The following is a 16,017-nucleotide window of genomic DNA, read 5'->3' as shown; positions in this document are numbered from 1 at the left end:
AAGATTTCCGCAGTCCCTTATCCAAGAATATCCGGAGAGTCCGTCTTCCACGAGGGATGGAAAAACCACCCGTCTTGGACCAATACGATGGAACCACTGATCCCGATGACCATATTCGGAGCATCGAAGTTGTCATGGACTATCACGTCGTCCGGGGATCCATCAAATGCCGCATCTTTCCGACCACCCTCAGGAAAGGAGCGATGACATGGTACAGGAACCTTCCTCCCAACTCCATCCATTCATGGACCGAGCTCAAAGAGCTCTTTCTGAGCCATTTCACAGCATCACGTCGACAACCGAAATCAGAGGCGAACCTCGAAGCAGTAATCCAAGGAACCAATGAACCTCTCCGAGACTACCACGACAAGTTCAATAAAGAAGCCGTCCAAGTACAGACAACCGATTACATGAAGAGGTACCTCCTGGAGCGAGGGCTTCTCCCCGGAAGTGATTTCAAGAAGGCCATCAAAATCGAGAAGGTGCACACCATTAACGCCCTCCTCCACAAAGATCAAGCCTTCATCGCTTTCGAAGAAGGAGAGGCTGCTGCCATCAAAGCCTCGCGAGGCAATGATGCCGCTCGTAGTTCGAACTACGAAAACTCAGGTTCAAGACGGGGACATGAAAAAAGGAAAGATGACAGGTCCCACGAGGCCAAAGAGCGCCGAGGACCAGCTGGTCGCTTCAACGACTACACCCCTCTGAATGCTTCACGGGAGAAAATCTTGGCCGAATGCAAAAGCACCGACTTCAAGAATTCCAGCATCAGGCCCCCGAAGTCAAACCCTACAAGGCCAGGAACTGACAAATCCAAGTACTGCAAGTACCACAAGAGTCACGGGCATCTAACCGAGGAATGCATTCATCTTAAGGATGCCATTGAGACACTGATCAAGGAAGGACGCCTTTCGAAATACACTAAGAAAGGGGAAGCTTCCCAGAGGGACGACCAACGAAACTCTGACGAGGGCAACTCACCAGATAACAGGCCTCTGCAAATAGCCCTGTCCGTCACCCGTCCTGAAGACTTCATGCCTTCGGTCGGAATAACTACCGCATTTAGCGAGTGGGAAAGATTCTCGACCGCCGTGGTCGTCTCAAATGGCAGGGATCCCGGTTCTCTCACCATCAGCTCAGTGAAGAGAAAGTTCGATGAGTTGCTCAACGCCAACGCAGACCTCGCCCTACTCTAAGGAAGTTCAGAGGAAAATCAGAGTCAATCACCTTCTACTTGGAAGAGCTGCCCAGCGGAGCCCCGAACGCCACAATTCCCCTACTCGTTCGGGCTAGAATGGCAAACTTTGACGTCCGACGAGTCCTAGTCGACGAAGGCAGCTCGGTCGACATCATGTACTCTCACCTCTTCCGGACACTCCAGCTGGACGACTCACACCCCACTCCTTATGTGGGTTCTGACCTCCAAGGCTTCAACGGAGCCACAACCAAACCTTGGGGTTACGTCGAGCTTATAATCACCTTCGGGGAAGGGGAAGCCTCTAGACAAGTCAAAACCAGATTCTTGGTGATCGACTGCATTATCGGGCGCCCCACTCTGGCAGAGCTCACCGCCGTGCCCTCGACTGTGCACCTGAAGATGAAATTCTACACGAGAACAGGACGAGTGGCCACCATCAACGCCGACATTGAAGCCGCCAAAAGAATCTTCGACGCCTCCGTGAAGGGGCTGCAACTGATCGCTCCCCCATCCAGCTCCAACAAGAAGCCAAGGGCCGAAGACAAGCATCCTCGCGAAGATCAACATCAAACGACCAACGTCAGCTCAGTCGACCTTGACGCACGCTTTACAGAAGAAGAGCTGAAGAAAGGCGAAGAGGCGCGACCAAAGGCAGCTCACCCCGTCCGACCTGTCCCGGACGGGGACTTCGAGCTTGTCCTGCTGGGCGACAACCCCGACAAAGCGGTGAAGATCGGTAAGGGCATCCCAGACCTACCGAGAAAGTAGCTCGTGGCTTGCCTTCAAGCCAACGCCGGCCTGTTCGCTTGGAACGCAGCGAAAATGCCCGGACTCGACCCTGAGGTCGCCTGCCACCATCTCTCCATTGATCCAGCCGCGAAGGCAGTAGTTCAACGTAGGCGTCGGCAGTCTCCCGAGAAAGCGGAGGCTGTCGAGAAAGCTGTAAAAGACCTCTTAGAGGCAAATTTTATTTCCGAGGCCAAATATTCAACTTGGCTCTCAAACGTTGTACTAGTTAAGAAATCTAATGGAAAATGGAGAATGTGCGTTGATTATACTGATGTTAACCGGGCATGCCCCAAAGATGCTTATCCGTTACCTAACATTGATAGGCTGGTCGACAACTCGGCCGGCTATAAATTATTGTCTTTTATGGATGCTTATTCAGGTTACAACCAGATCCCCTTGGCGAGGAGCGACAAACAGTGCACGGCGTTTATGACCGAGTCGGGCAACTATTACTACAACGTAATGCCCTTCGGACTCAAAAACGCCGGAGCCACTTACCAATGGATGATGAACAAGGTATTCCGAGGAGAGATCGGCGATACTCTCGAGGTATACATAGACGACATGATCGTCAAATCTCGAGAAGACTCCGATCACACCACCCATCTCGAGCGGGTATTCGAGCAGGCAAGATCCTGCAAGATGCGCTTCAACCTGGAAAAATGCACCTTCGGCGTCCGAGCAGGCAAATTCCTCGGTTTCTATTTGACCGAACGAGGAATAGAAGCCAACCCGGATAAATGCCGAGCATTCTCGGAACTCCCCACTCCTAATAATAAAAAATCCATCCAAGTCTTAAACGGGATGCTCACGACACTATCCCGTTTCGTCGCCAAATCCGCCCAACACGCTCTTCCATTCTTTAAGTTATTACGAAAAGAAGAGACCTTCGAATGGTCCGAGGAATGCGAGCAAGCACTATCCCACCTCAAACAAGTGCTCTCCAAACCACCCGTCCTCTCTCGACCCGATGACAACGAGCCCTTATATCTTTACCTGGCCGTCTCAAACGAGGCAGTCAGCGCAACTTTGATCCGAGAGATTGAAGACGGGCAGAAACCCGTATACTTAACCAGCAAAGCCCTACAAGGACCCGAGGTGCGATACCAGCAGATCGAGAAAGTCGCCCTGGCCCTAGTGACAGCAGCCAGAAAGTTGAGATACTACTTCCTCGCCCATACCATCGTCGTTCGAACAGATCAACCTATCAAGCGACTCCTCAGCCGACAAGACATGGCCTGGAGAATGCTAAGGTGGTCCCTCGAGCTTTCTGAGTTCGACATACAATACGAAAGCAGGAGGGCACTGAAGGCTCAAGCGCTAGCAGATTTCGTAGCTGAAATGACCTCGATCGCCAACTCCCCGGCCCTCGCTGAGAATAAATGGACCATCTACGTAGATGGCGCCTCAAGCATCTCGGGAAGCGGGGCCGGCATTATCTTGGAAAACGACGAGGGACTCATCATCGAGGTTTCCTTGGTTCTCTCTTTCAACACATCGAACAACCAGGCCGAGTACGAAGCTCTCCTGGAAGGCCTACGACTCGCAGAGGATGTAGGCGCTCGGGAGGTTAAGATTTACACCGACTCCTAACTCGTTGCATCCCAGATCAGCGGCGACTACCAAGCCAAGAACGACGTGCTTGCCGAGTACCTCACGCTCGTCAAAGATAAGATGAAAAAATTCGCTAAGGCAGAAGTATAGCATATCCCCCGAGAACACAACTCACGAGCCGACGTCTTATCCAAACTCGCGAGCACAAGAAAGAAAGGCGCAACCCCTACCTGTGCTCGCCATCAGCGACGACAACTGCTGGATGACCCCGGTGTACAACTTTCTCACAAAAGACGAACTCCCAACCGACGTAAAAGAGGCTTCAGCAATCAAAAGACGAGCCTGCTCGTACACCATCGTCGAGAACAAACTATACCGACGAGGTTTCTCCATTCCTCTCCTCAAATGTGTCGACGCCTCGCAAGCGCTCGAGATTCTCCAAGAGCTCCACGAGGGGATTAGCGGTCAACACCTCGGCGGCCGGTCACTCGCGAGAAATGTCAGCGCCACACCGACATGCACTTAGCTCCCCCGAACGAGCTTAAATCTTTATCCTCACCCTGGCCCTTCTCCACATGGGAAATGGACCTCCTTGGACCCTTCCCGGTCGGTTCATACCAAAATAAATACCTGGTAGTCGCCGTCGACTATTTCATCAAATGGATAGAAGCCGAAGCACTCGCCAAGATCACGTCCCAAAACGTACTCCGTTTTTATAAACGGAACATACTCACTCGGTTCGGGGTGCCGCAGGCGATTATAACCGACAACGGCACCCAATTCACCGACAGAAAGTTCCAAGAGTTCGTAGCCAAACTCGGGACGAAACAGCACTTCACTTCGGTCGAACACCCCCAAACGAATGGGCAAGCTGAAGCTGCCAACCGGGTAATTCTCCGAGGACTGAAGAGGAGGCTGGGCGAGGCAAAGAAAGCTTGGGTCGAAGAACTACACAGTGTACTTTTGGCGTACAGGACGACCCCCCATTCAAGCACAGGCGAAACACCGTTCAGGTTAACTTACGGCACCGAAGCCGTGATCCCAGTGGAAATCCGAGAGCCATCTCGTCGGACCGAGTCGCCTCTCGAGGAAGAGCTCAACGACAAAGCTATGAGGGAAGAACTCGACATGGTTGAGGAAATCCGAGCAGAGTCTTCCCTCCGAGAAGCAAAGTTGAAACAACAGATAGCTTTACGCCACAACGCCAAAGTTATCAAGCGCGAATTCGAAGTTGGTGCCCTAGTGCTCCGCAGAAACATGAAAGACTCCCGCGAGGGCAAACTAGCCCCGAACTGGGAAGGCCCATACCGAGTTTACGATAAAACCGAAAACGGCGCCTATTATCTCGAGAACCTTCTCGGCGAAAAACTTGCTCGGCCTTGGAACGTTGAAAAACTCAGACGCTATTACAGTTAGGTACGACCTAACACCCCCCGGCCGCCCGTACGGAACACGAGGGGAAACCGGACATGGACTCGCGTCATGGTACAGACGCGATTGCTCCACGACAGCAACAGTTGGAACTCCCTACCAGAAGGCAAGGCCAACTACACGGTGGGCCTTACGACTAGACCCACCGCAGCAGTACCTGCACGGCAGAACCCCAGCTCGCGATGGGACCGTTCACGCCGCCAGCACTTGGCCCCAACCGCGGACTCGTGCCCGCTAATAGCGCACACCTGCTCTGCGCAACCGAACCGCACACCACACGCCCGGGCAATAAACCTCGGTCGAGCACAAAAAATAAACGACAAAAATGAACATTTAATCAAAGCATGAAATGCGAAATAGAATTAAAAACCGACCAAACTGGCCGGAGATATCCAAATATTACAAAGATTAAGGGCACGCAGACCCCAAAAAATTATCCGGGCATGGCCCAACTAACTACTTCGGCACGAAGGCCACAAATGCACCGGCACGCAGGCCAAAAAAGGAAAAGAAACTGATCAAACGTCGATGTCTTCCTCCTCGGCACCGTTGTCTTCACCCGGAACATCCTGCTCGTCCTCCCAGTCCTCAAACTCGGGATTTGATTCGATCCGCCCGTCCACGACTTTGTTGTAAGGACCAATTCCCTTCGTCACCAAGCACGGGTTGAGAACTTTCAGTTGATCCACCGCGGCCCTGAATCCAACCCCCAAGGTAGCAACGCAGTCGACCTCCAGCTCCCTCACCTTACCCAGAAGCTGAGAGCGAGTCACCAAAACCTTCTCGTTTTCATCTTCCTCGGCGGCAGGGAGGTGAGACTTCTCCAGTTCGGAAACCCGATCATGCAGCCTTTTCTCCTCGGCTTCCAAGGCCCTGACTCTGTCCTGCGCCTTGCAGAGGTCTTCAACAATGCCGTTTTGGATCTCATACTTGTCCTTATAATTCTCAAACTCGTGCTCCAGCTTGTCATATTTAGTCTGCAGAGCATCGTAATCCTTCTGAGGACAGACCCTTTGAGCATTGAGGGCCAAGGCCAAGGCGGCCACCCTCATCATCCCCTCGAGATCCTCAGACAAGTCCTTGTCCCGAGACACCCTGTCCCGCCTGACTATGTGCCTAACCTCCTCGCGCTGGAGCAGCACATTCTTCTTCGAGAAGAGTCCCCTGTGCAAAGTGCAAGAGAGCAGCACTATGTCGTCATCAGAGGTGTTGTCGTTGATGAGAGGACGAACTTCTGGAGTCTCTTCGTTCTTTTGTTTTCACCCGAAGTCGTCCCAACCGACCAAAGGGAGCCACCATCACAAGCGCCCGCAGCAGCCGCCTTGACTTCCTCGACCCGTGTCCGCTTCACGGCCACCTTGGTAGCCGCTTTGTTCTTTGCTCTCATCTTCACGACTTTGTCATGCAAGTCGGCCATTTGCCCTGCAAAACAAAAGGAGTTAGTACCGGAGAGGTGTTATTCAAACATGAAATAATTTCCTCACCAAGCAAGATCATCGCATCCCCGTAACCCCCGCACCCGAGGATAGCTTTGGTATTGATATATCGAGGCTCCAGCATGGGACCCCCGTCCTCGTCGAAAAAAGGATCCCCGTTGGGGTAGGTGCATACCGCCGGCCTAAACCCATCTACGAAGGAGGCAAGCCGTTGATACCCCGCCGTGTCATGCTCGTTAAGATCCTCATCTCGGAAAATATAGTAGTCAGTCCCATGCTCGAAGTGATCATATTGCCACTCCAACGGGAACCGAGCAGCTGGACCCACCTTTTTCACTCCGTCCTGAGTATACTCTCGGATTTCAAACAAATGATCCTCTGCCTCAGGAGTGAGAGGCTTAACCATAAAGTATCGACCCTTGAAATGCTTAATGGAGTCCTGGTAAATGGCGAACAGCTTCTTCGGCTGCTTGAAGGACACCCAACTCCATTTGCCATCCGAATCACGCAACCTCTGCAGATGAAACACTCTGAAAAATAGGGGCAGAGTTGCCTCGACCTCCAAAAATCCGCACACGATTTCAAAGGCCCTTAGAAACGCAAAGGCGTTAGGGTGGAGCTGGGACGGACACAAACGCAACCACCCGAAAACGCTCCGCTGTAGATGCGTGAAAGGGAGCCTGAGCCCGACCTCCTTGAAGACGAACTCATACATAGCGAAGCGAGGACCAGGGAATTGCGAGCAGATCCTCTGATGAGACTTGGGCACAAAGGCACCCCAGGAAGGCTCCTCGTTCGGATCAAGATCTTCGAGGACATTAAAGGCCTCCTTAGGATGCGTCGAGAAGTGCGACGCGGTCGTCCTCGGAGCGACGGCCACCCATTCCTCAAGCTCCCTCGGGGAGGTCTCAATGATTGGAACTCCCTCATCCTGCGAGCAACCAATAGCTTCGTCCCCGTCGAATATGTCGAAGACGACGTCATCCTTGTTTTCGTCAGCCATTTACCTGAAAAGCAGAGGAAACAGTGAATTCGACTTGTCAAATCCACCCTTCCACCGCAAGTCAAGTGAAAGGGCGAGGAGAGAGGACGAGGAAAGACTCCTGCCTACGACCAACATCCACGACACACCCTCCTAGGTCCATCAGATCCGAACAACTACCATCGAACTACATTAGAAAAAGGTGCTCGCGAGATAAGGTGACCACCCCCAACGATGGTCGGCAAACACATACCCTAATTGAGGCACGCAACCTCTTTTGCTTGTCGCATTTAAACTCTCCTCTTCTAATTCAAAGGATGGATATCTCATTCAACTGTCCTTGCTCGGCCTATTCATGTTTCACTCAGCAAACGCATATGAAGGAATAACAATTTCCTAAATCTACTCGGCACACTCATCAGCCTTGCTCGCTGTACTCTTAAATCCTGCTCGCTACACTCAAACTAGAACATAAATCTTAAATAAACATAAAGGAGAAGACGAGGAACTTACTTGAGAGAGCGTAGGAGAGATGCACGAGACGAAGAAGAGAGCTGTGAGCGAGTCTTGGAAGTTTTCAAAATGCTAAGTGATAAATGAATGATCTTCTCGCTCTTTATATAGAGGAAGGAGGCCAAAGGGTGTCATGATGGCCTAGGCAGCCTAGGAGGCGCAATCATTGCCTGCACCCCTAAGGCGGCTCTAAGCATGGGAAAGCGCCAAGTGTCATAAAGTGTCTTGGAAAACCTAAACGGCGCAGCCGGTACTTATTCCGAAACGGCGTTGCAATGATGGCAGTCTCAACAGTCACCACCTGTCAGTCAAACTCTGACAAGAAGCAACAAAAACGTGTCAAGTGGAAACCAAAAGGACAGTCACCTCCTCGGCCGGACTCCAAGAACTAGAGCCAACCACCTCTTTGGTCTTGTGCCCCCGTCAGCATCACCTCTCCCCGCTAACCTAAGCACCCGAGGAGAGCCCAGTTGACAACGAACGTTCATACTCGTGCTCGGCCAGCCTCTTGGTCAAAGTCATCACTCCCACATGACTAATGACTTGGGGGGGCTCCTATTCTAGACTGGGCTGAGCAGGCCCAGCTCTTCCTTCTAGTCGAGCAGGCCCAAAGCATTTGGGCCCATTTACTTGGTAGCCGTTACGGATTGCCCAAGCACGAAGACCACGCGTCACGCTACAGCGAAGGATCCGGTCAACCTCTTCCGAATCCTGCGCCATGCTCATCCAGGACGTGGGTCACCTGCTGACTCAGCCCTAGCACAAGGGTATTCTGGCAGTTTCCTAGCACGTGGGCCTCCAACTGGATTTGGCCCAATTAGGAAACCTTGGCCCAGCGCTGGGGGCTATAAATACCTTCTTTCACTAGAGGGTCAGGTATCATATTCTTCACTCTCTAAACCTTCATTCTCTGATAGCTACTGACTTTAGCATCGGAGGACCTTGCAGGTACCCCCCATCTTGCTCTTCAAGCCAGATTCTGTCGCCTTGACGATTCTCCTGATCAGGTAAGATCAATTATATAATACAATTAAATTTATATGACTATTGTTCATTTTACAATTAAGTAAATTATTTCAAATTTTGCATTTGTTATAAAAACATTTTATATAGCATCGAATAATTTTTTTATCCCACGAATCATTATTTCTATTTTATTTTAATCAATAATTTGCCTTGATTTAAAAGACAAAATCCTTATTTCAAAATATCAAAATTTTGTTTTTTATATTTATTTATCTCGTGGGTCATTTTTTGCATTATTATTATTATTATTATTATTATTATTATTATTATTATTATTATTATTATTATTATTATTATTATTATTATTATTATTTGATAAGAGGGAGGGTGCTAGGCCCTTTTTGCATGATAATTATTTTTAATTTTATAATCAAATAATTCATTTCAAATTTACATATGTGTATAAATAGATTTTATATTGTATCAAATAAAAAATTTTATTTTAGGTATCAATATCAGCGCACAGTATATATTATTTTAAATAATAATTATTTGGAAAATGCTAACATGTGTCCTAAGGGCACATGTTAATAATACTTTAATTAGAAATATTCTCTTGGAATGCGTGTATTCAAATTTTTGAAACTTTAAACATGATTTTATTACATATAAATTTTTCTAATTATAGTATATTAACATGTGCCATTAGGGCACATGTTAGCATGACCCTAATTATTTTGATTATTTAATACAATTGAGTTTATATAATTATTATTCATTTTAAAATTAATAGCTAATTTTAAATTTTGATATATATCTAAATATAATTTATATCGTATCAAATAAATTTACCCGTGCGGTCGCACGAGTATTTTACTAGTTGGTGTTAGTAAGTAAATTATAAGTGAACGAAATAAATCATGTAATTTTTATCGTTTAATATCAATACTGTAATCATGTTTGTTATAAATGATTCTATTGCCTATGTCCCTTGTGACATAAGTTTTTGGATAAGACATTCCGGACGAAATATTCCTTCAAACTTCTTCTATTTGCTTACAACAGTTTCTCAATTTCCACAAGTGTTAAATTTTCTCTCTCTTTCTCAGTCAATTGCAAATCTGTGAAAGGCATATAACAAACATAAATTAATTTGATGTTCACTCAATATAATGTTAGAATATCTATAATGACATCTTCTCATGATATCTTCTGAGTAAATGTATTTTATTGTTCAAAACATAGAATTTGATAATGAATATGTTATTGTTCAAAACATAGAATTTTATTATGAATATGTTATGCAGTATGATTTCAAACATACAAACTTCAACGGATCAAAATATAAGCTTAATCCTATACACTAAATAAAATGGAAGGTGCCAATAATAACATCATTTGGAAAATGGTTGGTGACATGTAATTATAGTTCATTTATATAATTTCAGGTTTCATATCATGTAGCTTAACAAACTTCTTGATCACTGTATGATCTTATAACAATAGTGGTTTTGACATGTGTAATACGTGACCAGGGCCGGCCCTAGGGGTAGGCCACCAAGGCTACCGCCTAGGGCCTCATTTTTTTTATTTTATATTTATATGATTTTACTAATAAATTTTTTAAAAAATTACTTTTTAAATTATTTTATATACCAATTAAATAATAATAATACCTATTTAAAATATATAATTATTATTATTATTTACCATGTGTGTTATATAATTTGTTAATTTAAAAATCATAAGTATAAATAATAAATTTTTGAATTCTTCAATATAATAGGAGATTTAATATCTAATTTTTTTTTATAATTTTGACATTGTTTTTCAATTATGATTTTCTAAATAATAAGAAGAGTATTTAGATTAGTTAATTTTAGTATCAAGTATAATATTAAATGATTAATTATAATAATGTAATAGTTTCACATTCTAAAACATCTAAAATATATTAATTAAAAAAAAATATTTTTATTATATTAAAAAATTTTGATTTAAAATTTTGCCTTAGGCCTCGAGATGTGTTGGGCCGGCCCTGTACGTGACTAATATCTCAGTTGTTAAAATACCAAAACATAAAATGTATTATTTTCTTCCAACACTGTATATTCTAAATGAGCATGTAGATTGTGGTTTTTAGCTCAGCCCGAACCTCCCCTGATTTTAGTAAGATATTTGGTAAAATTAACTAAAATCATATCCATAATCAGAACATATTTAATCACAATAATCAAAGTAGTTATCATAGTACATACCAAAAATATTAAACCTACATGGAAGTCAGTGCGAATATAAGCGACTATGGCAATGAGGTCCGTTTGGCAGCATATTGTCGAGTAGGTCGGATACATCTTCTTTACTCGGCAAGCCCTCAAGTCGGAGGAGTTCACCACTCTCCACCTTGGTAGCCGGCTGTCCTAGTTGGCTATGACGGTTACAGATTCAAGATACGCTTAGGCCGTTACAGGCGTTATGTTTCTTAAATGGAGGGCGGCAGAGGTTACGATAGCTGCTATTACTAAGGGACTCCAAGTGTCACTTCATTAATGTTGCGGTTCATCATTCTAGAGGTATAAATAGGGTTCCCAATCGAGGGATAAGCAAGATATGCTTTCATCTTGAGCTCATGCATACATTCATCGTCTGGCTTAAATCCCTAAAGAAACTCTGTCTAACCTATTCAGTTGCAACCTCACCGGATTTGTTTCTGGGAGGTATTCCAAACGTGTTTTAAAGGAACACATATCAATATAATAATGCAAGAAACAAAGTACATCCTCTCTCTGTTTTATCTTTTATCATATGTCATGAAGATCAAAACACGAAACAATGATGTACTAATCAATAAGAATAAAAGGTATTACTTGATATCAGCATCATTGGAAGCGTCTTGGAAGGAGTAGAAGATTTCAGAATCGGAAACTTTGGAATCAATATTGTTGACAAAGCCATCGACTAAAACATTAAAACTTTTTACGTCGTATAAAAGTGTAATAAATTATTTGTGATAGAATTTGCATGCGTTTTGAGTTATTCATTAACATTTCAAAACATAGTAACAAAAATTTATTTTATAATACTAAAATTCCTATGATCATTTAAAATAGTATGATTTCAAAAATATAATACTCAAATAGCTTTGTTAGTTGACATTTTTATGATGGGTCATCATTAAGGGGGAAACATTCACATTGGGCCAAACACTCACTTAAAGGTTAAAGACTCACCTAAACAAATGAGAGAGACACCACATATTCATCCAAAACCTTAATGTGATAGGTGTATGGGTTCTTTCACTTATAGAGTGCTCAATCTTCACTTTTCTAAGCAATGTGGGACTTAGAACTCACACTTGTTTCTCAACACCACTCACACTTGTTTCTCAATAATCTCCCCCTCAAGTGTGAGTCCGTCAACTATTCTCCCCCTCAAGCAGAAGCTCTTTCATCCAATTACTTGTATTGCCTCTGAAAGACACCCTTATCTCGTCATGGGCACTTCAATGAGGTATGCCTCCTGACCACCGTGTCAGAAAGACTATCGACACAAGGAGCAAGTCCCTTTCTCGAAATAGGATCTAATAGCACTACTGGGTCATCACTAAGGGGGGACCATTCACATAGGGAAAAACACTCACCTAAAGGTTAAAGACTCACCCAAACAAATGAGAGAGACACCTCATATTCACTCAAAATCTTAAGATGATAGGTGTATAGGTTCTCTCACTTATAAAGTGTTCAACCTCCACTTTTCTAAGCAATGTGGAACTTAGAACTCACACTTGTTTCCCAACACCACTAACACTTGTTTCTCAACAATCAGTCTTTGTTCATATAGGAAGTAATCACATAGCCAATTCCAAGTTCTTTTTCATACTTCACAAGGTTTATTAATGTTACCTGACAAAGCACAGTCAAAAATAACTTTCTCAAGAAGTTACCTGAGCCCGAATCATTTGCCTCTTTTATAGCTGCTATATATTCATTATTATCTTCAAGAAATCCCATTTTAAAACATGCATCCCTGAAACTAAAATGTACATTTCCACCCACTATTTTGATGTCTTTATAGCAATTTGGTCCTCTAAAAATTGTTAGCATCATCCTCAAGTAATATAATTCACTTGTACTTGGATGAACCCAAATTAGTCTATTAATTGTGTAGCTTTTTTTACATGGTTTCCAACATCGTTGTATTTTTACATAGACAAAATTTGAAGAAAAAACTCATAACATGTCAAATTTTTTTGTCTTTGGATATGTCTTGTTTGCTTAAATTTGTGAAGTAAACATTGATTCTCAAGTACTTGGCTAATGTTCTCAAAATCAGTAAAGTAGATAAAATTGTCGCCTTCAAGATGAAAAACATCCTTTCAAAACTGGATTTCTACCATGAATAATAAATTGATTTCATTTTTTCCCACAACAATTTTTGATGGGTGATTATCACCCTTTGTTTATAATTGTGCAATGAAACAAAATTTGAGATGGATGAGATGATGACAATAATAGGTAAGACGAGGAGTAAAGTAGACTAACGACAACAACCAAATAAAGTTCAACCACATCATCTTTTCCCTGAAATTAATAGGCCTGAGGAGGATGTAGAAGAATTGGACGATGAAATGTATTGGGAGAAAAATATCACCTAGGCATCAAAGACGGAAAAATATGTCATGGTGTGAAGTTATATTATAAGATAATTTGGGAATTTAGTATAATTTATATTTTGATTAAGTATGAACTTGTCCACTATTTTGATTGACGCATTTTCCAAGTTTGGTTGCAAAGAGATCTTTTAGAGTTGGCAATGATTTGTGTTTTATGATCCGCTTACATTCAGAAATGATGTATGCAAGTATGAAGAGACGTTAAGGAAGGTTGAATGCTGAAGAATATGAATGAGGTTGTCGTCTTTGGAAATTATTGTGTAAGTCTTTGAATGTGAAGGTGTTGTTTAAATATAAGTAGGATGGTTTAGTAGGTAAGTTATTATGCTTAGCTTGAAGAAAGATACTGATAAATCTTATGGTGTTGTTTAACTATATGTGTTTTAGTTATGAGTTACTATCTATGTTTTCGTGTAATGAATTTCATGGTCTTCAATAAGACAAGTATTTTGTGTTTGATGTAATGGTAATCTAATTATGTTTAAGTTATATATATATATATATATATATATATATATATATATATATATATATATATATATATATATATATATATATATATATATATATATATATATATATATATATATATATATATATATATATATATATAATTAAGATCGAAAGCAAATACATTGAATAATCAAAAACTAAATTTGTCAACATTTACCTTGTTGATACAATTAATATTATGAAATATAAATCTTTGTACATCTCCATTTACAAAAACCTTTATGAATTAGGAAGTGATACCAACCTTTAACGGCTTCGTTGTCATGATATCTTGGTTTAGACATAAGAATGGGCATGTTATGGGTGGATCAACAGGCCTTTGCAGCATAAGTGTTGACGCAATATATCGGCAAGCAAAAGATTTGGAAGTAATACTCTCAGAACTATCGTGTCCATAGATAATGGTTGGTTAGAATGTTGTTCAACGTTTTCTGTGTTTTCTAGCTTGGGTTTAAATGATATAAAAGTAAAAAAGGTAAAAACAGAAAAATAAATACATTCTTCGGAGAGAATAACTTAAAGCATGCAAATACACTCACTCGTCGCAAAATTAAACTTATCGATTAGTTGAACTCAACCTACAATACTCGTCATTATCAACACGTATCTCTCACATCAGTGTTCATCTCTAAAGCACCAACGAGATAAATCACAACCAAGGTTATCTCTAACGCAAAATTGCGAGAACATCTGTATTCTCGCGTCGGCGATCTCTCGCGCGAAACTCAAAAACTGAAGCATTAAGCTTCGACACGCAAGGGATTGTTAGCTCTAAATTTGTCTCTAGAGTCTAGAAACTAACAGAAGTTTATCCCTTACCATAATTTATGAAGTATATCTTGATAGCAACACAAATCCAAACATAAATGCAAAAAGATTAAGGAAGATAACAATAACGATTTGTAAAACAGATTTTATACAATGCTGTTGTGAAAAACGATACCAATAACAAAGTATAATAGGGAATTAGGGAAGAGAATAAGAACACAAGAATTGGTTATAACTGCTATTCTTTTACTTTCTCTTAAAACAAGATTACAAGTTTACAAGAATAACAAATAACCTCTCTCACCCTAAATTAGGATTTGCAGCTTAGCAATGATGAGAGACTAGTATGTTATTTATAATAAAATCTAACATACTAACTAATGGGCTTTTTTCCACAAGACCCATTATACAAGCCAACTTAATAAACAAGCTAACTTAACAAATTAGGGTTTAAACACTAAAACCTAATTTAACATGCTAACAACCCTAGCATCTTCGACATCTGCATGCTAGACCCATCTTCGACTACAGCATGCACACTTCGACACCAACATGTGAACAATCCTTCGACTTCATGCTTAACTCTGTCGAACTGTCGAACCAAGAAGCTACCTTTCGACAATACTAGAGTTCGATCCAATATCTCACAAATCTCCACCTTGGACCTAACTCTACAACGTCAAGGAACAGACTAGCTTTCTTCACGCAGCTTTATCAACTGCATACAGTGGAAAAACTTGCAACTCGGCAATGTCTTGGTGATCATATCAGCAGCATTGTCTTCAGTCGAGACCTTTAGCACTTGGACTTCACGCTCGATTACTCCTCTGACGAAATGCAACCTCACATCGATGTGCTTAGTTCGCTCATGATATGCTGAGTTCTTTGACAGGTGTATTGCACTTTGACTATCGCATTTAACAGTGATACCTCGACCTTGAAGTTTCAGCTCCTTCGCAAAACCTTCAAGCCACAATGCTTCTTTCACAGCTTCAGTGAGAGCAATATATTCCGCTTCAGTGGTTGATAGAGTAACAACCTTCTGAAGAGTTGCTTTCCAACTAATTGCTGTGCCAAACATAGTGAAAACATATCCAGAAATAGACTTTCTAGAATCCATACAACCTGCATAATCAGAGTCGACATATCCTTCTATTGCTGCTTTACTATCTTCACCCAAGGCTCCACCATAAAT

The 16,017-nt window shown here is 42.7% G+C and overlaps 1 protein-coding gene across 1 annotated transcript; it reads left to right on the top strand.

Annotated features, from left to right (window-relative positions):
- Positions 1 to 203: 203 nt before the first annotated feature.
- LOC131630724 (uncharacterized) lies at positions 204 to 1,196 on the top strand. The gene has a single exon (XM_058901477.1). It carries the CDS (start codon positions 204 to 206, stop codon positions 1,194 to 1,196), a length of 993 nt encoding a protein of 330 aa, XP_058757460.1.
- Positions 1,197 to 16,017: the final 14,821 nt, after the last annotated feature.

The sequence above is a fragment of the Vicia villosa genome, unplaced genomic scaffold, assembly GCF_029867415.1.
Source record: "Vicia villosa cultivar HV-30 ecotype Madison, WI unplaced genomic scaffold, Vvil1.0 ctg.000726F_1_1, whole genome shotgun sequence".
Taxonomy (NCBI): Eukaryota; Viridiplantae; Streptophyta; class Magnoliopsida; order Fabales; family Fabaceae; genus Vicia; species Vicia villosa.
This window is presented reverse-complemented; position numbering and strand designations above follow the sequence as displayed.

What these genes read in the sequence shown, in the direction of transcription:
- LOC131630724 (XM_058901477.1), top strand. Translation starts at nt 204, where the DNA reads ATGACATGGTACAGGAACCTTCCTCCCAACTCCATCCATTCATGGACC.